Below are 24,761 nucleotides of genomic sequence, written 5' to 3'. Positions count from 1 at the left end.
ACCACCAGCCTGTACCGTTGACACCAGGCAGGATGGGGCCATGGACTCATGTTGCTTACGCCAAATCCTGACTGCATGACTCAACAGGAACCAGGGTTCGTCGGACCAGGCAACGTTTTTCCATTCCTCAATTGTCCAGTGTTGATCGCTTTCCCACTGGAGCCAATTCTTGTTGTAGTTAGCTGATGGGAGTGTTTCTGAGATGCTGGAACCAGTGGGCCTGGCACAGACTCTCATACCATGCTCAGTCACTTGTTTTGCCCATTCTTTTCTTTTATTATAAGAATTGTTGTTGTTGTTGGACTTTTACCCCTTTTTCGCCCCAATTTTGTGATATCCAATTGGTAGTTAGTCTTGTCCTCTGAAACACGACCCTGCCAAGCCACACTGCTTCTTGACACACTGCCCGCTTAACCCGGAAGCCAGCCGCACTAATGTGTCGGAGGAAACACAGTACACCTGGCGACCATGTCAGCGTGCATTGCGCCCGACCCGCCACATGAGTCGCTAGAGCGCAATGGGACAAGGACAACCCGGCCGGGCAAACCCTTCCCGGACAACGCTGGGACAATTTTGCATCGCCTCATGGTCCCCTGGTCACGAACAACTGCGACAGAGCCCGGGATGGTTCCCGGATCTGTAGTGACACCTCTCACACTGCGATGCAGTGCCTTAGACCGTTTTGACACTCTGGAGGCCCTGTTTAGCCCATTCTAACGTTCAATCTAACAGTAACTGAATGCCTCTGCCGTGTGCCTGCTTTATATAGCACGGTCACCTTAGTCAATGTCTGTAGGAGCGATCCATTTTCGTGAACAGGCTTGTATACCTAATAAACTGGCCACAGTGTATGTGCCCCATTACTGCCTGTATTGTCTCATCCTCCCTGTTGAAACACCTTATGGCAGTGCTAGTGAGTCGTCTGTCTGTACAGTAAGATGAAGTCATGAGGCAGATGTGACCCCTTGTCTTATTTCTGGTGGCTGCTGTCCCTCTGGTACTCACTCTCTCGCTCTTTCTATTCCCCCCTTCCCCTGTACCCCCACCCCCCTCTCACCACCCTCTCCCCTCCACACAAACACCCCTCTATACCCCCCCCACCCCCCTCTCACCACTCCCTCTATACACTAACACCCCTCCTCCTGGTTCCTCCCTGACAGAAGGTCTGCACCCCTCCCCTGACCCGTGGAGTTCTGCCGGGCCGATGGGGCAGCCGGGCTACTCTGCTGTGCTGGGTAACTCCCCTCACCTGGGCCAGCCCGCCCCCTTCACCGCCATCAACCCCCAGGACAGACTGGTGCGACTACTAACACACACTAGCTGGTTCTCTATATAGTAGTATAGAATACGTTACCATTTCTCTCACTCAACGCCCAGAGAATGACTTTGAGCCTGTTTTTGTGCAGAAGCGCCAGCCGTTGCCACTCTCACCCCAGAACTACCCCCTGCACGGCAGCGAGGTGAACGGGAGCTTTCACCCTGGGTCCACTGGCTACGGAGTCCCCAACCACACACCCCCCATCAACGGAACAGACAGCATCATGGGTACGACTGTCTACCACTGACACTCTGTAGACTGTCTGTTTTTATCTGCCTGTCTCTGTTTTTCTCTCACTTTCTGGCACTTCCTTTGTTTCTTCCTTTACCTCCACCTTTTCTCTAAATTGAAAATGTCAGTTCTAATGGTTTGCTATCCACCCTGTTGTTCCCTCCAGCCAACCGGGGAACAGCTCCACCTAGCTCAGGAGATGAGATCGGCAAAGCCCTGGCATCAGTGAGTAGAGTGGCACAGACCACATCAAGCGTAGTCTTCAGTGATTATACAAAGTTGATTTATCTACCAAGACTAAGATAAAACCCAATCTGCAAATAATAGAGAAGGCTGAGTTTCTGTTCTACTGTTTTCTGTATCACAGATCTGACTATTGAATGACCGTTTCATTATGTTTTTGTTTCTGTGTAGATTTATCCTTCGGACCACAACAGCAACACCTTCCCTTCATCTCCATCTACTCCAGTGGGCTCTCCCCAGGCCATAGCAGGTGACTGGGCAGGGAAAATACACCTGTAACTAGCTCTCCCCAGGCCATAGCAGGTGACTGGCCAGGGAAAATACACCTGTAACTAGCTCTCCCCAGGCCATAGCAGGTGACTGGCCAGGGAAAATACACCTGTAACTAGCTCTCCCCAGGCCATAGCAGGTGACTGGGCAGGGAAAATACACCTGTAACTAGCTCTCCCCAGGCCATAGCAGGTGACTGGCCAGGGAAAATACACCTGTAACTAGCTCTCCCCAGGCCACAGCAGGTGACTGGCCAGGGAAAATACACCTGTAACTAGCTCTCCCCAGGCCATAGCAGGTGACTGGCCAGGGAAAATACACCTGTAACTAGCTCTCCCCAGGCCATAGCAGGTGACTGGGCAGGGAAAATACACCTGTAACTAGCTCTCCCCAGGCCATAGCAGGTGACTGGCCAGGGAAAATACACCTGTAACTAGCTCTCCCCAGGCCATAGCAGGTGACTGGCCAGGGAAAATACACCTGTAACTAGCTCTCCCCAGGCCATAGCAGGTGACTGGCCAGGGAAAATACACCTGTAACTTGCTCTCCCCAGGCCATAGCAGGTGACTGGCCAGGGAAAATACACCTGTAACTAGCTCTCCCCAGGCCATAGCAGGTGACTGGCCAGGGAAAATACACCTGTAACTAGCTCTCCCCAGGCCATAGCAGGTGACTGGCCAGGGAAAAATACACCTGTAACTAGCTCTCCCCAGGCCATAGCAGGTGACTGGCCAGGGAAAATACACCTGTAACTAGCTCTCCCCAGGCCACAGCAGGTGACTGGCCAGGGAAAATACACCTGTAACTAGCTCTCCCCAGGCCACAGCAGGTGACTGGCCAGGGAAAATACACCTGTAACTAGCTCTCCCCAGGCCATAGCAGGTGACTGGCCAGGGAAAATACACCTGTAACTAGCTCTCCCCAGGCCATAGCAGGTGACTGGCCAGGGAAAATACACCTGTAACTAGCTCTCCCCAGGCCATAGCAGGTGACTGGCCAGGGAAAATACACCTGTAACTAGCTCTCCCCAAGCCATAGCAGGTGACTGGCCAGGGAAAATACACCTGTAACTAGCTCTCCCCAGGCCATAGCAGGTGACTGGCCAGGGAAAATACACCTGTAACTAGCTCTCCCCAGGCCATAGCAGGTGACTGGCCAGGGAAAATACACCTGTAACTAGCTCTCCCCAGGCCATAGCAGGTGACTGGCCAGGAAAATACACCTGTAACTAGCTCTCCCCAGGCCATAGCAGGTGACTGGCCAGGGAAAATACACCTGTAACTAGCTCTCCCCAGGCCATAGCAGGTGACTGGCCAGGGAAAATACACCTGTAACTAGCTCTCCCCAGGCCACAGCAGGTGACTGGCCAGGGAAAATACACCTGTAACTAGCTCTCCCCAGGCCATAGCAGGTGACTGGGCAGGGAAAATACACCTGTAACTAGTTCTCCCCAGGCCATAGCAGGTGACTGGCCAGGGAAAATACACCTGTAACTAGCTCTCCCCAGGCCATAGCAGGTGACTGGCCAGGGAAAATACACCTGTAACTAGCTCTCCCCAGGCCATAGCAGGTGACTGGGCAGGGAAAATACACCTGTAACTAGCTCTCCCCAGGCCATAGCAGGTGACTGGGCAGGGAAAATACACCTGTAACTAGCTCTCCCCAGGCCATAGCAGGTGACTGGCCAGGGAAAATACACCTGTAACTAGCTCTCCCCAGGCCATAGCAGGTGACTGGCCAGGGAAAATACACCTGCAACTAGCTCTCCCCAGGCCACAGCAGGTGACTGGCCAGGGAAAATACACCTGTAACTAGCTCTCCCCAGGCCATAGCAGGTGACTGGCCAGGGAAAATACACCTGTAACTAGCCCTTCCCCAGTACATGGCAGGGAAAGTACACCTGTAGCTTGGAGGATCACAATTGGGTCAACCCTTAGTGAAACCTAGCAAAGCATTTCCTATATGGTGTGTTGGAGCCTACTGCCGATTCCTAGCTAGTTTCTATTCGGTTGTGACAGAACACTAGGCTAAGATGATATTTTGCTGAAGAGATTGAAGTGTTTGGGTAGGTGTAAGAGCAAAAACGTCAGTTAACTCACCTAGCGGATCCCACCTGTTTTAGTCCTTAGGGGGCCATATCCTGTGGTGTAAGGTTACAGCCACATGGAAAACAACAACAAATAGCTTTTTCTCACAGGCAGATGAAGCGCAAATGTCACTGTTAGTCCAATGTGGAATCGAGCCACCAGATTAGGTTCTTCTTTGACACCAGTGCTTTGAGTGTGGTGTCTGAAATGGCCAACCATAAAACCTGTAATGAAATTTGACATAATTAGATGACATCTTGTCTAGAGTTACTAGATAACAAGTTATGGTTGACTGCTTTTCAACCGAATGGTTGTTTGCCTGGTAGATGGACAGCCCCATTCTTCTGGTTTGTCCCAACTATTTTCACAGACAGTTTTTGTCCAGATGCTTAATGTCTCGGTCTCTGTAGGTTCTGCCTCTCAGTGGTCCCGGGGCTCAGGACAGGCCACACCCTCTCCAAACTTTGAGGGAGGACTGCAGGCTCTGGTGAGTTACATGTCATGTCCAACTCCTGCACGTGTGCAGTCACACACGAGTAGCAGTCTTAAAAGATGACAAATAACACCTTGATCTGAGGCAAGCTGGATGAGTTGAAGTTGATGAATAAACAGTGTTTGTTATACTTACCCCGGTGTTTTACCTTCTCTTCTACAGCAAAACAAAATGGAGGACCGTCTGGAGGAGGCAATCCACGTTCTGCAGCGCCACGCCGGGGGACAGGGGGGCCCAGGGGGGCTGACTGACATGCACAGCCTCCTCAGCGCTGGGATAGGAGGTCTTGCCCAGGCCTTCAACAACGCTGGCCTGGGACTGGCCAACAGACTGCCCAACCTGGTAAGAACTGGAGGGATGAATAGATCTATAGTGGGCATATCTAGCCATATGGAAGGTTTAGGATTCTGTCTGTTTATTGTCATGCTGTTCTATACAGCCTCATGTAAATACTCATGTAACAGCTATGTTATGAAGAGACTATAGGACTGTAACTATCGAATCCCATGTTTCTCCTTTGCTCTGTAGATGTCCAACCACCATGAGGACTCTGCTGGTCCGCCCTCTAGTGGTCCTGGTCTGCATGGTCACCATGGCCCTCCCTCAGCCCAGCCTGGCAGCCAGCCTGAGGGCTTCACCAGTTAGTTCCTCCTTGTCACTCTTTATTTTCCTCTCGCTTGCCATTCAGGAAAGGAAAAGAGACAAAATTATTGACTCTCCCTCTTTATCAAAATATCTACTGTGCTTGGCATTGACTTATCCCCCCATTTTCCCTCAGGCCTCTCTCGCTCCACACACTCGTCCAGTGGCGCCGACATCAAAAGGGAGGACAAGGAGGATGACGAGAACTCCTCTGTGGCTGACAAGTCAGAGGACGAGAAGAAAGACTCGAAGGCCCGCACCCGAACAAGGTGACTCAGCCCTCTGTCTGTAGCAATGACACATTAATATGACTGAAATCAGTCAGTCACTCTTGAGATGCAAGTATAGGACTTCTATGTTCAGGCAAGTCGACGTCGTCAATGCATGATTTACCTGGAAGTTTACATTAAGCGCTCGTTTAACCTCTATGGGCTAGGTGGGACGCTAGCGTGCCACCCGTGGTGCACTCCATCAACAGCAGGTGCATTTCAAGAGCGGCAAATTTGAATCCAAATAAATGTCAAAATTCAAATTTTTCAAACATACAACTATTTTACACCCTTTGAAAGATAAACATCTCCTTAATCTAACCACGTTTTACGATTTCAAAAAGGTTTTACGGCGAAAGCATAAATTTAGAGTATGTTAGGACAGTACATTTACAAGAGTTGTGTGTAATGTTTTGTCAATTCAAAGACAGGGTCACCAAAACCATAAAACCAGCTAAAATGATGCACTAACCTTTTACAATCTCCATCAGATGACACTCCTAGGACATTATGTTAGACAATGCATGCATTTTTAGTTCTATCAAGTTAATATTTATATCCAAAAACAGCGTTTTACTATGGCATTGATGTTGAGGAAATCGTTTCCCTCCAATAACCGGCAGTCAAGTCAGCGTCACAAATTAAATAATTAAAATTAGAAAACATTGGTAAAATATTATATTGTCATTTAAAGAATTATAGATTTACATCTCTTGAACGCAATCAACTTGCCAGATTTAAAAATAACCTTACTGGGAAATCACACTTTGCAATAATCTGAGCACTGCGCCCAGAAAAATACGCGTTGCGATACAGACTAGACGTCATGTTGGGGAGATCTAAAATCGAAAATACTATGTAAATAATCCATTACCTTTGATTCTCTTCATCAGATGTCACTTCCAGGTATCACAGGTCCATAACGAATGTAGTTTTGTTCAAAAAAGCTCATTTATGTCCAAAAATCTCCGTCTTGTTAGCACATGATCTAAGCCAGCCGGACTTCTCGTCATGAACGAGGAGAAAAAATATATTTACGTTCGTTCAAACATGTCAAACGTTGTATAGCATAAATCATTAGGGCCTTTTTTAACCAGAACATGAATAATATTCAAGGTGGACGAATGCATACTCTTTTATAACGTATTGGAACGAGGGTACCCAACATGAACTCGCGCGCCAGGTGTCTAATGGGCCATCATCGTTCCATGGCTCTTGTTCGGTCAGATCTCCCTCCAGAAGACTCAAAACACTTTGTAAAGGCTGGTGACATCTAGTGGAAGCAATAGGAAGTGCCAAAATATTCCTCAGCCCCTGTGTTTTTCAATGGCATAGGTTTAAAGGTAATACAACACATCAGGTATCCACTTCCTGTCAGAAAATGTCTCAGGGTTTTGCCTGCCAAATGAGTTCTGTTATACTCACAGACACCATTCAAACAGTTTTAGAAAATTTAGGGTGTTTTCTATCCATATGTAATAATTATATGCATATTCTAGTTACTGGGTAGGAGTGGTAACCAGATTAAATCGGGTATGTTTTTTTTATCCAGCCGTGTCAATACTGCCCCCTAGCCCTAACAGGTTAAGTTAGGATTCAGACCGATGTTTTCTGGCAGGTATTACCGTGTAGAAATTGTTTGATCAGTTGGCACATTGATCAAATGAAGTCATTTTGACACCATACTGCATTCCAGTCTCTTTTTAGTGTTTATGCAGTGCGATTTACAAAGTAAATAAAACTCCCGTCAAAACCTAAGCACTAGGTGATTGTTGTGGTATCGGAAGTGGGACACTGATCTGTTTAACCATCTTGTTAGCTTAGGCTAGCGAATGTGGCTCAATGATTTGTCCTGGGGACTGTGCTGCTGTTATTATAAAGGGGGTAAACTCTCTCACTGAACGTTATCAGGATTTATTTGATCATTTAAGACATCTGTTGAAAATGATTGTCCATTCAGGGAGTGCAGATTTACCCTCTCTATTTCAACCTAACACAGCCCCAGCACCCAAAAAGAGGTGATTTTCCTTAGCACTGTTATCATGTGTGCCCTCGTGTCTACCGTTGTTTTCAGAGAGACGTTCTCCTTCCAGACCTTCTCTTCCTCCCTATCAGACACGGGAGCAGAGTAAGTCTGCATCCAGTCATGTGCGCCTCACCTCAGGGGGTGTGGCCAGAAATATAGACACCAAATACATTTTTTGGAGAATAATTATAAACTGACATCTATTTATTTATACCTGGTAGGCAGAATTTCAGCGTAAACGATCTACTCAGGCATAGCAAACGTTTTTCTCGCTTCTTGAGTCGTGCCGTTGTTGGTGCCTTGAGTGAAGGTTTGTATCATCTTGCAATTATAACACCTTCTTATAACACACAAGCTCTGAAGGGGATACCCCAGGTTTAATAACTGATGGCGTAAGTATATTATGAATTTGAATTGTCAATTTGATGACTTGAACCTAGATGAAATTGGATTTTATCATTTCACAGCTATTGCAGCAGATGAACCTGGCTTTTACCATAACATTGTCTACATTGATAAAGAAAAGATGTTTGTATGTTGTATATGAGTTTGCAGAAGTATGTTAGAGGATTATATAAAGTCCTGTTTTCTTGCTTAAAGAATGAAGAGCTTCTTCTTTGTCATAATGGTCCAGAAGCTGTATTACAGCACTCCCAGAATGATAGCATTTAATCATTCTCTAGCAAGTGATTAGAACAGAACGTAATAGTCTTGTCCACTTTAGTAAATATGTCTTCTATCCCTTCCAACCAAACCTCCCCCCTTGGCCTACATTGACTCTTCATCAGTCATGATGATGAGGACGAGGATGACGAGGATCTGCCGCCGGAGTTGAAGAAAGAGCGGGAGAAAGAGCGGCGGGTGGCAAATAATGCCCGTGAGCGTCTGCGCGTGCGGGACATCAACGAAGCCTTTAAGGAGCTGGGGCGCATGTGTCAGCTCCACCTGACTAATGAGAAACCCCAGACCAAACTGCTCATTCTGCACCAGGCTGTTAATGTTATACTCAACCTGGAGCAGCAAGTCCGAGGTCAGTGTGCTGTCACTGGGGTCCAGTTTTAGACGGGACAAAGAACCAGGGTAGGGCCGCGTCTCAATTCTCTGATGCCTTCTAGTATCCTTCAGGGTAAAGGCCCTGGGATGTCTCCATACTCTTGAGTGGTTTTCTTTCCTTGTCTCTTTTCCTTCATTGATGTGAAGTCATTGGAAAGGTGTCAGTCATATTGCTTTCACCTGTCCTGTGTTTTTAGATCATTGCAGATAGAGAGCAGACTAGGCGTTGAGGCCACTTTCAAGTATTGAGATGCTCCCATAAGACACGTTTCCAACTATCTAGTTGTTTGTTATGATGGGAGAAAAGGGGACGAGGAAAGGAAGCTATTTAGACTGTTTGGGATGTGGCCCCTTCTCCGTTCCTTTGAGTCTTTGCTGCTGTGCGCACATATACAACCTACCACTGGATTGATGTCTGGTTTGGTGTCGTATGTGTTGCCTGATCTAAACAGCATGGGTCTGTCTGTCTGGGCTGCTTCATGTGACTGCCTCCCCCTCCACTATATTAGGGGCGTTCCACCAATTCGGTGCCTTTTGAGAATTGTAAGAAAAACTTCTCGAATTCTCATAATTTTGACATTCTGTCATTAAGGGCACATGTTCAACTTAATTTAAAAAAAACATGTTTTCCCATCTCAAGAGGTACAAAGAAAAATATATACTACATAATTACTATAGCCAAAGTAACCAGGTGGACAAATTCATGTTAAATCAACTATAAATCCCCTTGTGATGGTGGGAAGCTTGTGTCTAATGGAGAGGCAATTGAATGCAAGCTTCACAAAGTTTAATTGTTAAAACATTTCTATGCGTAACAGGGTTGAAGTATTACGCTTGACCAGCTCAGTTTTCCACCACAAAACACCAGCAAATGGACAAAAAGAATAGAATCAGCTCACCTGCTTTTACACTATCATTTGACTAGTAGATGTTTCTTTTGGAAAAAAATATTGAAGGAATAGTTTCACCATATTAAAACGAGAGTTCAAGTCGCGTAACAGGGTTGACCTTAAAATGAGGGACAGACTTAAATGAATCACTAATCGCATGAAATAATTAATCTCCAGAAATGACTTTGTCAAAGTAACAAAAAGGCTAGCACTTCACAATGATGGTGAGGACTTGGAGAAATGTTGGTTAAGAGGGTTCAAATCTTCCTAGAAGTCAGAGGGTGCATGGAGAAACATGTCAAAATGCTGAATTTTGCATTTTAGATAGTCTTTATTCATATAAAAAATCCGATTGAATTCTCCATGTGGTCTATATTAAAGGGCACTTCATTTAAAATAACAGGCTTTTAAAATTCTATATTTGTGCACAATTTCTACTTAAAATATCAAAGGGATGCAAAAGGCACTCATTTGGTGGAACGAGTCATTAACATTATATTTCTGATTTCCCTTATACGCTTCTATCGCTGTCTCCCATCACTGTGCTTCTCATGAGGCCTTAGCAACACGGTTTAACAACCCACTATGTTTCTGTTAGCTTTTTACACTTTGTTACAATTATTTCAGGCCCCGATAATGACTTCTAAATTCATTTAATCAGCTTTGGGTAATGGCCCAAAGTGAAGTGCAAAGATTTTTTTGTCAGAGGATTCCCACATTTTCAACATTTTTTTTAAATACACTCTGACCTCGGACTTGCTGCTCCAGGTTGAGTATAATGTTAACGGCCTGGTGCAACGTGTCACCATTCCCAAGTTACAGCATTGAGCCCCCTGTATTCTGCCTGCTGATTGGCTATGCTGATACGGGTTGTGGTTGGATGAGAGGGGCTCACTGTTCTGCTCCTATCCCATTCCTCAATGTATTAACTCACTTCACTTTCGTATTGCAGTGTCTCTGTGTTGCATGCCCTTATTCGTCAAATGTTAACATTTTTAATTTACTGATTTCATTGAAGTCCTCTTCATACCCATCTCCATCTCTCTTTCTGTCATTTCCTTTTGCAGATGGCAGCAGTGATTTCAGATTCCTCTCATTCAGATAATACATCTCTGACCGCTGATGTATTTAACATGAGGCACCAGTTGCATCTAGCTGTCTTTCTCTATCTCTGTTCCTGTTTCCCATTCTCTAGACCTGGTTAGAGGGTGTGTTGCTGTCTTTCCTCCTCTCCCTCTCTTTCTTGGTCTTCTTTCCTCCTCACTGACAGCCCCCAAAAGCCTCATATTATCACCTGTCAATACACTCCTGGGTCCTGATCAGCAGGAGATGTAGACTGTTGGTCTGGGTTCTGTCAGATTCCATTTGGAACATTTGGTATGATGGTTGTCAACCCATAACTCAACATTTTAAAAACTCAATTTGACAAAATAACCTTAAGTTGCTGTTTAGCCAAGTGAAAGTCTCCCGAGAATTGATAGAAAAACATGCTTTGGGTAAAAAAAAAAACATATTCCCGGTTGCAAATATCATTTATGAGGTCTTAAAAGATGCGTTAATGGACAATAGCAGTAACAGTAGTGCTCTCGTCTCAGGATTCCTCCGTGTAAAAACAAAAGGATTCGGTTACCGCGTCCTTCGCAGTCCATCCATCCGCTCTCTCTCTCGCTCTCCTGCTCCACCGCACCACTCTCCACCGGGATCATCCATCCGTGATCCTCCTCCTCGTCCCTGGAACACATTCTGTCCATCTGGACTACTACCACCTTCCTGCTGCTGGCCTACTGCCCAAATATGGCACTTATTGAATGATGTCACAGTCAGGCAGTCTGATCTAGGATGTGAATAGAGTAATGTGCAGGGAATGCTGTAGGGAAGTGCTGGTCTAGGATCAGGTCTAACTATGCCAGACAAAATATGGGAACTGGCCCTGGAACAGAAATTGGCTATCCACATAAACTATCCATAAAAACTGTCAGCATTTAGGGGTAACTTAAATCCGTAGGGGCAACTTGGTGGGTAAAAGCAGCAGGTGTTGGGGTGTACCATAATGCCCCCTCCCTCCTCAGCAGCAGCTGCAGCGTGGCCTCACCCAGCGACGACAACCTGACGGCAGAGGAGAAGGAGAAGCGTGAGCGGGAGCGCCGCTCGGCCAACAACGTCCGGGAGAGGGTGCGCGTGCGCGACATTAACGAGGCGTTCAGGGAGCTGGGCCGGATGGTGCAGGTGCACCTGCGCGGCGACAAGGCCCAGACCAAACTCATCATCCTGCAGCAGGCCTCGCAGGTCATTATGGGCCTGGAGAAGCAGGTCCGAGGTAGGCCTCCTTTTAGGAAATTATCCAGTACTCTCCACCCAGCCAACTCACTCAACTAGCATGGCAGTGAAAGGGTTCATATTGGACCTTGAGATCTGAGGTAGGCCCCCCTTTTAGGAATAGATCCAGTACCACCTAGCCAACTAGCTCTTAATACTGGGCCTGGAGAAGCAGGTGCGAGGTATGGCTTCCCTGTAGCTCTGGAAGGATTCCTTACCAAACCCAACCCGAAAAGAGATGGGGGAAGAGGGGGGGCTTCACCTCTGCCAAACACTTAGTGACCTCACTGCTGCTGTCTGGCCGTTCCTCTGTTCTGTCCAGCTGTCTCCTCTTTGTTTGGTCTTTTGTTCTCCATGATTTTCCAATTATACATTTTTCTATTTTGTTTCATATTTAGAATATTGTGGCATTTACACCTTAATCATACCTTCCGTGCCTGTCACATCTCCCTGTCTTTTTGTTTTTAACATCTCTCGTTCCTAGATAAGCCTAACCTCCCAAGCACTTCTCGGTTTACTAGAATCTGTGAAACCTGATGTTTTTTGCCCCTTGCGTCCATCTTTGACTATTGTCTTGTGCTCACCATCAGGTTACCTGAACCTGTAGATCCACTTCTCCCCTGTGATTCTGTGTCTCCTCTTCCTAAAGAGCGTAACCTGAACCCCAAGGCAGCGTGTCTGAAGCGGAGGGAGGAAGAGAAGGTTTCGGGAGTGGATCCCCAGATGCAGATGGGAGGGGGGCACCCCGGGTTAGGCGGCGATGGACACAACTCTGTGAACCATATATAACACCCAGGTAAGCTGTCATACTGTAACTGTCAAAACCATATGTATTGTTGTGGCATGTGTGAGCATAAAATTACTTTTTTTTTTTTTCCTGGATCAAAAGTGGGGATTGGTGGTGGGCGTGGCAGGGGACATTTAAAAAAAATATATATATATATATATATATATATATATATATATATATATATATATATATATATATATATATATATATATTTTATTTATATTATTTTATTTATTTATTTCAACATTGAATACAGACTGAGACCTGGATCTTTTACGGCTGTGCCCTGTGTAAACATGTTGACATGTACAGTTTTAGGCATACAGACAAGAACATTTCAAACATACAGAACAAAGAAACAATCACAGACAACATCATATTGATCCTCCATAATATTTTTGAAATGGGCAAGGGACACCAGAGTATCTAACTTAAGTTGGATCTGCAGTTTGTTCCATAAATAAGGTGCAAAGGAACTGAAGGCAGTCCTACCCAACTCTGTGGAGACCGCAGGAGTCTCTAATGTAATCCACATCTGTGATCTGGTTTTAAAATTAATATCTAGTGGAAATTAATGAGATATATGGAGGTAGTTTTAAAAGAAGTGCTTTATAAATAAACAAGAGAGCATGTTGCTCTCGCCTCACAGAGGCCCAACCCACATGTTGATATAGGATACAGTGATGAGTTTTGTAACTCACCCGTGATAAACCTGAGTGCACAATGGTAAATAGCATCCAGTGGTTTTAATGTGTTTGCCGATGCATGCATATAGATAATATCACCATAATCTAAAACGGACATAAAAGTAGCCTGCACAATTTGTTTTCTATTTACGGAGGACAGACAAGCCCTGTTTCTGTAAAGGAACCCTATCTTGAATTTGAGCTTTTTTCCCAATTCGGTAACATGTTTTTTTAAAGAAAGCCTATCATCTAACCATACCCCTAAGTATTTATATGCAGAGACCTGTTTGATTTGAGTACCATCCAAGCTAGTGATTACAAAAGTGTTTATAACTGAGTTTAGACCTAGAAAAAAAACATGACATTTGTTTTCTTAGCGTTTAAAACAAGTTTAAGCTGTAAAAGAGACGCCTGTAGTATCCTAAAATCAGACTCCAACTGCATTAAAGCTTGGTCCGCTGTTGGAGCAATAGAGTACATCACTGTGTCATCTGCATATAAATGGAATTTACAATATCTGACATCAACACCAATGTTGTTTATATAAAGTGAGAACAATAGTGGGCCAATTATTGAACCCTGAGGGACCCCTTTAAGTAACTGTAAGGGGTCAGACTTGACCCCGTCGACCATGACGGCCTGAGTTCTATCTTTAAGATAGTCATAAAACCATCGGCAGGCATCAGTGCCCAGTCCTATAGATGACAGCTTACTCAAAAGGATAGCATGGTCTACAGTGTCAAAAGGGTTTGACAAATCTACAAACAACGCAGCACAGTGCTTTCTATCATCTAAGGCATTTGCAATATCATTTACAACAAGCATAGTGGCCGATTGTGGTACTGTGTTTAGATCTAAAACCAGATTGATTGGTGCTAAGAATACTGTTAGCAGAAAGAAAAGATTGGAAATAAGCATGGTCGGCCCGTTTGAATATTTGACATTTTTAGAGGTCACGCCTCTAAACATCTTGGTGGTGTAAAGACATTTGCATTCTAAGCCTATTTCCTACAATTCTACAAATTATGCCATAGCTAATGCTATGTTCTTTTGCTGAAACATAATAACAAAATCATTACTACTAAATTCATTGTTTGGGGGAATTTAATTCTCCTGACTGTCTAGCTTTTATTTTGGTGATTGTTAGTTCTCAAAGATTATTATAAAAACAATATGTAAGGGTATTGTCTACTCTCTATCATTACAAGTGTACACTGAAAGTTTTTCCATCCCAAGAATGTATTTTAATATGCAGTAAAAAATGTTCCATTGTTTTGGACTTCAGTGGATTTCAATGGCAGAAAGACGTGTAATATAAAGATCCCTGTTTGTCTTCCAGCTCCTGTTGATTGTACAGCTCTTAGAAGACGTGGCCTTATTGTCTTATTATGCATCTCAGTGGGTGTCAATCCACAAAGGTGCGCTCTCGATATAGCACATATAGTGGAGAAGCGCATACACACACACACACACACTGACAAAGCCTGTGGCCACATTCCTGACCATGAACACAAGAGCAACACACATGTACACCCCTATACACCAGAGTTTTGAAGAATATTTACAGTAAACATACCCTGAACTCCAAGGAGAGACTTGGCCACAGAAAGAGGAAATTTTAAACGCAATGATTTTCTGCCTAATGGTCATGTTTTTGTAAGACATTTTGAGAAGTTGCTTTACATGTTGGGAGCAAAATTTGTTTGGATCAAATAGTATTTTTGGATCAATTGCTCATGTGAGCAACGGGATTTTGTGTCCTTTGGGTAGTCATCTGCCATTCCCACCTGAAAAGGTCATAGTTTCATTACAAGCAAAGGTGACACCAGAATCTAACCTGTGAGTAACTATGTGCCTGATATACATGCATAACGCCAAGGCTTGGGAGAGTTAGAATCGTCGTCATCCCCACCATTTTTTTCTCAAATGGCTGAAACACAGTACAGTTTGAGGTATTCAGCCACCCCATCAGAATGTAAAAGACTGGACAGTCATAGTGATGAAGGGACACTTATTGAATCGGCAGGCAGAGTGCTGTTATATAGCACAATGATTTTAAAAAGTATCTGCCCTCGTCAGGGCTGACACAGGCCTGTCTGAAGGATTTGTATGGTGGGTATTTATTTGATCCAGGAATCCTACAAGCCTTCCATTTTTGTCCTCTTCATCTGTTTGTTGCTACTGCCATGGGTGGAGTGGAAGCATTCCCAGTGAGGAAGGTGTCCCCATCCACCAACACATACAGAGACCCAGGAGAGGTCAGGACTCGCTACTAGCTGAGAACCACTTCCGGTTCACCTACTTTTCAACAGGATCACACGGTCATCTCAACACTTCCTCATTCTGACTTGGGGAGATTGGACTGAAACATGCAGGAAGTGTGTGTGTGTGCTCTGAACCAGAGCAAGCCTCTCCCCCTCCACTGCCACTCCCTTACCCTTCTTTACCCCTCCTGTTCTGCCTCCATTTCAGCCAGGCCATGTGGATGCATGGTCAGTACCCTCTGCCCCAACCTGAGTCAACCACCTGCCTTCATTTCTTTCTCTTCACGTTTGTGGAGCAAGTGTCATCAGTTGGTAAGGCAAACCTACATGGCCAGGTCATGCGTACTTAAAGATTTTATGTACGACGTAAGGAAATGTCTGTTTTTTTTAAGTAGACTACAGTTATTTCGACGAGTATAGAAGGAATAATGGTTGGACTTCAAGAGGGTTGATTTTTGTGGAGTGGGTCCTGAAATATCATAGCTATCTTCCCTTGAATGCGTTCAACTGCTATCTATGGACAGCAATTTTTGTTCCTTAAATTACAGGAAGCATTGGGCGTTTTGAACAATTTATAAAGTCTGTAAGGATCCTCCTTTTTGTAGAAGTGATGTGTTATTTTTTTTATTTTTTACTTTGTAATATAGCTGTATGAGTTTTTTTCTTTTGGATTGCATTTATTTTTGTTTACCTTGTTTAAATGTAAGAACTCTCATTTTAGATGCCAGGAACAAACTCTTTTTCCATCCCAAATCTAGTAATCTTTTTTTTTTTTTAATGATGACAAAAGCAAGAAGTGCCAGTTGCTAAGGGGTGAAAGTAGTAAACGCCAACACTCCTAATATGGCTAGAACATCCACCAACTATTTTTGGAAGCACAGGTCATTTGGAGATGGTCTGTATAAATCATTTAAACCAGTTACTACTTCATACTTACTATCAAAGGATATGTCAAAGTATTGGCAACTTTGTCACTCATTTAAGTGCAAACTCTGATATTGTTGAAAAAGGAACAACGTATTACGTTTTCATACCAGTTTCATTTTATGGCAGTCCTTTTCAGCTTGCTAGGTTTTTAACTTTGGTATCATTCTTAGTAGTTACTCACCAGGCCTGAAAATGTCACTGTTGAAACTTCACTGTGATTGTCACTGCATGCGTGGCTTTCCAAGAGAACCTTTTACAGATATAGACGATTGACGTAGGAGGGAAGTGTTTCAGTACATATAAAAAATATAAAGTAATGTTTTTGACCCTTTTCCTCTGTTTCTCAGTTAGTGATGGGCATCCCTGAACAACTGAGTCCACTTTGATGTACTGAGCCCTATTACCAGTTTGTAGAATTGAGTGGATATGAGTGTTTCCAGACCTGTTATCTTCCGTATAAACCATTGATGATTTAGAGAACACTCAGAGTACCATGTCCTTCCTTAATAGTTTTTTTGTGTTTTTTTCAACATTCTCAACTTTGTTTTCTACTAACTAGGGCAGAGAGACATTTTTGTTTTGTTATGAAAAATGTGAAATTGACATGTTCAGTATGTACCTATACAAGACCTGGCCAGTTTGTTATAGAGATCAACTAAACAGTATTTTCCCCTGCAGAGTGATACTGAATTGCAACAGTATTTTCTCAGTTTGGCCTGTTTGTCTTTCATAGTAACCATCCTCCAGATGAAAACCCTAAGCTGCCATTGGTTCTTCTGTCTCACAGAAGACACATTGTTTTGGGATTTATTACAACAAAAAATTATCTGAAAAACTGAACATTGCTGATGTTATTTGTGTTCATTTTTGTTAATATTAAACTGCAAATGTTGAGTACATTATCCTTAACTTCCCTTGTCAAAACGCACAACTAGAATTTTGCCAGCGGTCTCATGGTCTGCCAATCTCTGCCCCCTTCAACAGACAGTCACACTGCTACAAAACCAACTGTCGCTCTTACATTGGGGACAGAATCCATTTGTCCTCAAAGTGCCTCCAGTTTCCTATTTTTTTATATATATATATCTATATATATATATATATATAAAGTAGATATTGAGAACTGTCATGTATATAACAGTAATGTAGCAATAAATGTGCCATTTTTAACAGAAATATACCTTTTTTTCAATGTCTGTCTTTTTGAGCTTGTATACCTAAATGAAAAAAAAACCATTGTAATAAAGGGTTGAAAACATGCTAAGATTCTTGGCTCATTTTGTGTGTATTGAAACAATTCTCCATGTACGGTCGTGGCCAAAAGTTTTGAGAATGACACAAATATTAATTTTCACAAAGTTTGCTGCTTCAGTGTCTTTAGATATTTATGTCGATGTTGCTATGGAATACTGAAGTATAATTACAAGCATTTCATAAGTGTCAGGCATTTATTGACAATTACATGAAGTTGGAGAGAGTGAATATTTGCAGTGTGGACCCTGCTTTTTCAAGACCTGCAATCCACCCTGGCATGCTGTCAATTAACTTCTGGGCCACATCCTGACTGATGGCAGCCCATTCTTGCATAATCAATGCTTGGAGTTTGTCAGAATTTGTGGGTTTTTGTTTGTCCACCCGCCTCTTGAGGATTGACCACAAGTTCTCAATGGGATTAAGGTCTGGAGTTTCCTGGCCATGGACACATTATTGATGTTTTGTTCCCCAAGCCACTTAGTTATCACTTTTGCCATATGGCAAGGTGTGCCATCTTGCTGGAAAAGGCATTGTTCGTCACCAAACTGTTCCTGGATGGTTGGGAGAAGTTGCTCTCGGAGGATGTGTTGGTACCATTCTTTATTCATGGCTGTGTTCTTAGGCAAAATTGTGAGTGAGCCCACTCCCTTGGCTGAGAAGCAACTCCACACATGAAGGGTCTCAGGTTGCTTTACTGTTGGCATGACACAGGACTGATGGTAGCGCTCACCTTGTCTTCTCCGGACAAGCTTTTTTCCGGATGCCCCAAACAATCGGAAAGGGTATTCATCAGAGAAAATGACTTTACCCCAGTCCTCAGCAGTCCAATCCCTGTACTTTTGGCAGAATATCAGTCTGTCCCTGATGTTTTTCCTGGAGAAAAGTGGCTTCTTTGCTGCCCTTCTTGACACCAGGCCTTCCGCCAAAAGTCTTCGCCTCACTGTGCGTGCAGATGCACTCACACTTGCCTGCTGCCATTCCTGAGCAAGCTCTGTACTGGTGGTGCCCCGATCCCGCAGCTGAATACATTTTAGGAGACCGTCCTGGCACTTGCTGGACTTTCTTGGGCTCCCTGAAGCCTTCTTCACAACAATTGAACCTCTCTCCTTGAAGTTCTTGATGATCCGATAAATGGTTGATTTAGGTGCAATCTTACTGGCAGCAATATCCTTGCCTGTGAAGCCCTTTTTGTGCAAAGCAATGATGACAGCACGTGTTTCCTTGCAGGTAACCATGGTTGACAGAGGAATAACAATGATTCCAAGCACGCCTCCTCCTTTTGAAGCTTCCAGTCTGTTATTCGAACTCAATCAGCATGACAGAGTGATCTCCAGCCTTGTCCTCGTCAACACTCACACCTGTGTTAACGAGAGAATCACTGACATGATGTCAGCTGGTCCTTTTGTGGCAGGGCTGAAATGCAGTGGAAATGTTTTTGGGGGATTCAGTTCATTTGCATGGCAAAGAGGGACTTTGCAATTCATCTGATCACTCTTCATAACATTCTGGAGTATATGCAAATTGCCATCATACAAACTATTTGTGTCATTCTCAAAACTTTTGGCCATGACTGTACAGTGCATTGAAAGTATTAATACCCCCTATTCCACATTTTGTTGTTACAGCCTGAATTAAATGTATTTGAAAAAATGATCTCCATGTAGCATGTACAGTGTGATTCCACACATTTTCCCCCTGATGTGCATGCTAATTCACTTAATGCATTTGGAAGGATTTGGCTCATGAAGGAAATGTAGTGGAATCTTTCCCTGGCCGAGAACGTGCATCTGCATCAATGCAACGACCTTGGGTGTATTCATTACGGAAACCACTTACCATTTAAGAACCAAACTTAGCTAAACGAGTTTCTATTGGACAAATTCAGGTCACTCCGTTTTTGTTTGCTTCCGTTTTAAACGTCTTGCAACAATCTGCGTTATGAATACACCTGTTCTTTTTTAATCCTCAACTCGCCTAGTATTAGGGATCTCATCTGGCATTGTTTTATTGAAAGATTATATGGATATAAGTACTCCATTGCAGTCTAAAGATAGATATGAAAGAATGCTACTGGAGTTGTTTATTCAATTTCCATCAACTATAACTATGCTAAAGCTATATTATTGAGACTCCAATGAGTATGTAATACTTGATTAATCCTAGATTTGAATTTATTTCCAGTCCACAGATTTCGGTGTGGTGATACTGATGGTTTGTCAGCACTGGGGGTTAGTTTAAGTAGCAGGTAAGGAGAATTATCGTGGCAGGTTAGGGGAACTGATTTTGCAGGTTAGGAGACAGGTTAACTAAATTCGTTTATTTTGCTAAATTACTACCGTTGTACATTTATCCCCGACGCAACAGCTAGATGGCGCTGTAGTCGTAGCCACAATGGTAAAAAATCGTCAGTCAAGACAAACATCACTATCATAACGCCGGAATAACCGGAAATGGCGTAGGGATCCTTTTTCGCATGGGCATGCGCTCAGAGTTCCCCCAGGTTTTTCCTTGGTGGTTAGCAACAACATCCAGCTCCAACATGCTTGGTAAATTGATCGGTCAGAAATACTTTTCCATCGCGAGAACATGGTAAGATAATGTCCTATGTTTACTGACACCTTGCTATTGATATTTGATCAAATAAGTTTCCAATGCAAAGTCTTATTCTGACTTGCCCTTGTCTGTTTTACCCTTAGCTAGCTGAGGTCATGTCCGGAAAAGTTAGCTAGCTAACATACTGGCTACTACGTGCCTTGCTTGGTAGCAAAGCTAGTTAATAACGGCAACATTGACCCGTAGAAGGTTGCCAAGGCCGTGAACCAGAAACACCGACCTGACTTTGATCATTTGGAGAACTAGTTAGCTAAGTACCTAATTCTGAAACTAGCGCTAGGGGGCGGCAGGTAGCCGCCAGTATGAGCGTCGGGCCAGTAACCGCAATCCGACGTTCTGCCCTGAGCAAGGCAAGTACTGTTTCCCCGGCGACGATGACGTCAATTAAAATAGCCCACGCACCTCTTTGATTCACAGGGGTTGGGTTAAATGCATAGAGTTGTGCAACTGACTAGGTATCCCCTAGCTCGATTGTAAATTACCTATTAAATTTTACCCCCAACGCAGGGTTCCAACGTTGGCGGTGTGGGGTTCAGTTGGAGGGGTGGCGTTGGTACACTTCACTGACTGGCGCTTGATCTTGGATTATGTACCGTACGTCAGTGGCAAATTCAAGAACGATGACTAGAGGCGTTTCTGTGTCTGAAGGTGAGTAAATGTGCACATAGCATCACAGTAAGGGTATGCTCTCTACAAAGAGGTCTGCTTGACTTGTTTTTTTTAGGGGTGGACTGGCTAAAAATGGGCTAAAAACTCAAGTCAGATAGGCCCACTGGGCTAAAAATGGACGGGCCATCTGGCATTTGCCTGAAATGCTAGATGGGCCGTCCATTTTTAGCCCAGTGGGCCTATCTGACTTGAGTTTTTTTTTGGCAAAAATATAATTCTCTGGCTAATAATGGGGGCCTCAAGGGGGGGGGAAATAGTCCAGTGTGAGGGCCGATTTCTGGTCCCAGTCCACCCCTGCCTGTTTTTACAGGGTGTCTATGCAACAGATTGTCAAACCTAGCTAGAATATTTCCGACCAGTATGTCACAGTCAGTACATCTCCCTATAGGTCGGAATGCTTGGCTGCCCGCGCGCGGGATAGGGTGGGTATAATTTGTGGAACGGTCCAACAGGAATCTGTTCCAAAAACTTGGTAAATAACAAGGTTGCCAACAAATGACGCATACAAAGTTGTATAGCGGCAGAATAAGATACCGGGTAGGGAGTGGGCTATTTTTCACTCACCATGTTTATTCCCGAAAAATGTCTGCCCTCACTCTGGTAGCCTATGGACAAATATTAAGAATAAACTACGTGATGAGTTGATGCCTATTCGACAGCTAATTAGCTAGGTGAATTGATCATGCAACTTTGTATGCGTTTGTTGGCAACCTTGTACTTTACAAAGTTTTTGGAACAGATTCCTTTTGGAACGTTCCACAAATTATACCCACCCTGTAGGATATGGCTTGAAAATGAACCTCAATTTAGAGATGGAAGATGTCGCTGTACTCCTAATTATCCCTAATGACAAATCGAGAAGATTTGAAGTACTGCTAGTTTTTAAACAGCCTTTTTGTCCTCATGCTAGGTAGCAGAAGCCACGGCAGCCATTTTGTCCTTTGAACAACAAAGGACAGTCAGCCAATCAGGCTCCTTTGTTGTCCATTGCAACATTTTACGTGCCATTCCCAAATGTAACTTATAAATGCCTCGTGAGCTTAGTTAACTGTCATACCCCATCAGAACCCAAAATATAAGCTTGTTTTACTCCAATGTTTGCAAACAATATATAGCCTCGACATGGGTGGAACTATAATTTTTATATCATTGGATTGTCAAGCCTTGCGTTTATAACTATACATTTGAGAGTGGTTACATTTCTACAGCCCCATCCGTTCAGCTTTTTACTGAAACGCACCAGGAGTACGCTTTGTTGTGGAGGGGATTCGATTAGTGAACCGGGTTAGCGTTGATTGCATTGGTTTTGGGACCGGGCTGCCTCCCATGTGTGAGCCAGGTGCCCCGCTTTGGCTGACGGCAAAGTCATCTCAAAGCAAACGTGACATAGGTTAAACATGGAGTAATAAGTAGGATTCTGTTGTTTCACATGCAAAAGTTAATGATTTTGATAAAAAGGCTTTATGTGCCTTCCCAATGAATACTAGTTTGAAAATTCCAACATCTATTTTATGGGAAAGTGATGTTTTCCTTGATGATAACATGACTGAGCGCAGCAGATTACTGTTTGATGTGAGAAGGGCACTCCTCTCTCACTGCTTTTGCCCATTCACGTCACAGGCCATTGCCCAGGGATCTAAATCAAACTCCCTCATTGTTTCAACTGTTGATTAGCCCAGTATTGGACTAAATGAGCCTAAAGTTATTCCTTAGTCCAAGGACCTTACATTTTCTGTTTAAAGGGAGAATTGGCTCGAAGCCAAAACAGACAACTACTCCATCTAAATGTGAATCGAATCTCAATTGCGTTATGGTTCAAGAAACATAAATCCCTCCATATCACATCAAAATATTATCAAATGCTAAATACACACTTACTCGTAAGCGGTTTTAAAACAGTTGCAGCTGACAGTACACTTTTCCAATGACAACACGTTTGTGGCGTTTGTCTTCTGTTTACACACTGGTGTTTGGCGACGCAGATGGCTAATTAGCACAGGTTGTCCACTCGTCTTTCCTTAAACACGCGTTGTAACATGGAAATATGACCACCCTATAAAGGTGTTTCAATTTGTATTGAATGTTTTTATGATTTCTATGATAAGGCCCTTATGATTCCAAAACCGTACCGCAAGTGATGCTTGTTAATGTTCAGACCGAGCATCGCAGCTCTTAACAAAACTCCCCCCTACAGAAGACGCCTTCGTCCAATGACTCTTATGTGTGATGTAATGGAACTGAGTCATGATCAAGAGCTAATTGCTGCTTTAGGCCCTGGCTGTTGTCTTCAATCACAACATTGCTGGCAGCGATGTTATGGAAGCCAACTTGGGGTTTGCACATGAGCCAGCTTCTTGAGAGAAGGACAATAGTGTCGTCTCCCTGTAGGATGAATACTCTGCCTTGCCCTTTGGATTTAAATGTTGAATCTTCACCATACTGCTCATTGCTGGCATCTTCAGTATGTTACCATCTCAGATCCTCAGTGTCGGGTCGATTTGGAAAGTCCTTGAAAGTATTAAGTAGAGACTGTGACATCCACCCAATCTTTTTGCCTGTAGGTCAATCTGTGCTGTCAGAGACAGGCCGAGAGAGATGGAGAGAGTGTGAACAGACCATCAAGCACCGTGACTCAACTCCACCCCAGGACAAACAGAAGAGGAACACTGTGCTTTCACCCTTTTCAATAATTTTAAATGGACTTTTCATCCTGATTTTGAAATAACCGTGTTGTGCATTGTCTTTTTTGGTAATTGCTCAGCCAATGGAATGACATGGAGGAAATAGAAATGCATGTATTGAGACATTAACATGATAATATTTATTCCCTTTTTGTTATAGTTGGATTGAATTCTGTTGTCATTTTAAAGCTTAGAGTGAAATTCTACTTTTCAGGGTCAGTAAACTTAATTTTCGCACTGGTTTTAACGTTGCTTGATTTTCCAGAGCAAGGGCTATGAAGCTAAAATCATACAGTCTCTGTTTTTCCCTTTGCTCTCGGTTCACTGTATCAACCATTATCGTTTCAGTGTAGCCTGGCTACTACTGGTAGTCTGTTTCTGCTTCTAAACTGTTGGCATGACAACGGTGTAGTTTAGTTTTAATGCACAAACTTTTTGGTACCCGGCTCGTTTTCTTGGACCTCCTTTGTCCAACTTCTTAATGATCATGATGGTTGTTTTAATCAAATTAAGTGTACAAAATGTAGTGTCTTTTTCCCTTGCCATTTGAAATCTATCCACAATCTTGTGATGATAATGGGGAAAACATAATAAAACGAGTAACTAGGTATATTCAGTGCTTTCTGGGTTTCTAACGGAGTGCCTGATTGTTTTCTGGAAAACGTTAATGTTTTTGTAAATCCAGTTTGGTCTGATTTGTGAAAAATCTAAATAATTGTGTATAAACACACAGCTAAACAAAGGTAGATGACATTTAAAAAAAACTCACCTGCTCACAAGACTGCATTAAATCTCGTCGACTGAACTGCAGTTGGGACTAGTGGATTAATTGCTGTAGCTTGGCGGAGTGACTTTACGATTATCAAAACACCATAGGCAAAGATTATGGATATACAGATACATGTCTCTCCGCCCTAACAATGGGAGCCGTCCACATAGCTGCATGGAGGGCTGTCTAGCTCCCGCCTATGCTTCTTTTGGATTGGTGGATACATCTCATTATTGTAATCCTTTTTTGAATATTTGAGGGTTGTTGACT

The 24,761-nt window shown here is 43.5% G+C and overlaps 2 protein-coding genes across 7 annotated transcripts in view; both read left to right on the top strand.

Moving 5' to 3' along the window:
* Positions 1 to 17,763, top strand: part of tcf3a (transcription factor 3a) — a 44,064-nt gene extending 26,301 nt beyond the window's left edge. The window contains exons 10-21 of one of the 6 annotated variants that reach the window (XM_014140978.2): positions 1,161 to 1,297; positions 1,407 to 1,545; positions 1,716 to 1,774; positions 1,964 to 2,042; positions 4,560 to 4,636; positions 4,805 to 4,984; positions 5,171 to 5,282; positions 5,421 to 5,553; positions 7,628 to 7,681; positions 8,368 to 8,609; positions 12,488 to 12,634; positions 14,654 to 17,763. In XM_014140978.2, coding sequence (XP_013996453.1) covers positions 1,161 to 1,297; positions 1,407 to 1,545; positions 1,716 to 1,774; positions 1,964 to 2,042; positions 4,560 to 4,636; positions 4,805 to 4,984; positions 5,171 to 5,282; positions 5,421 to 5,553; positions 7,628 to 7,681; positions 8,368 to 8,609; positions 12,488 to 12,627 — 1,352 coding nt within the window. In that variant the 3' untranslated portion in view covers positions 12,628 to 12,634; positions 14,654 to 17,763. Of the gene's footprint in view, positions 1 to 1,160; positions 1,298 to 1,406; positions 1,546 to 1,715; positions 1,775 to 1,963; positions 2,043 to 4,559; positions 4,637 to 4,804; positions 4,985 to 5,170; positions 5,283 to 5,420; positions 5,554 to 7,627; positions 7,682 to 8,367; positions 8,610 to 11,591; positions 11,840 to 12,487; positions 12,635 to 14,653 lie in introns of all 6 variants that reach the window. The other 5 variants (XM_014140976.2, XM_014140977.2, XM_014140982.2 and 2 more) reach the window with 5 other exon arrangements.
* A 2,432-nt stretch (positions 17,764 to 20,195) lies between these two features.
* Positions 20,196 to 24,332, top strand: uqcr11 (ubiquinol-cytochrome c reductase, complex III subunit XI). The gene is made up of 3 exons (XM_014140975.2): positions 20,196 to 20,348; positions 20,880 to 21,020; positions 23,603 to 24,332. The coding sequence occupies exons 1-2, from the start codon at positions 20,233 to 20,235 to the stop codon at positions 20,998 to 21,000; spliced, it is 237 nt and encodes a 78-aa protein (XP_013996450.1). The 5' UTR covers positions 20,196 to 20,232; the 3' UTR covers positions 21,001 to 21,020; positions 23,603 to 24,332.
* Positions 24,333 to 24,761: the final 429 nt, after the last annotated feature.

The sequence above is a fragment of the Salmo salar genome, chromosome ssa14, assembly GCF_905237065.1.
Source record: "Salmo salar chromosome ssa14, Ssal_v3.1, whole genome shotgun sequence".
Classification (NCBI taxonomy): domain Eukaryota; kingdom Metazoa; phylum Chordata; class Actinopteri; order Salmoniformes; family Salmonidae; genus Salmo; species Salmo salar.
This window is presented reverse-complemented; position numbering and strand designations above follow the sequence as displayed.

What these genes read in the sequence shown, in the direction of transcription:
- uqcr11 (XM_014140975.2), top strand. Translation starts at nt 20,233, where the DNA reads ATGGGCATGCGCTCAGAGTTCCCCCAGGTTTTTCCTTGGTGGTTAGCA. An exon ending in TTTTCCATCGCGAGAACATG is followed by an intron (nt 20,349 to 20,879) that starts GTAAGATAATGT and finishes CCCCCAACGCAG; the next exon opens with GGTTCCAACGTTGGCGGTGT.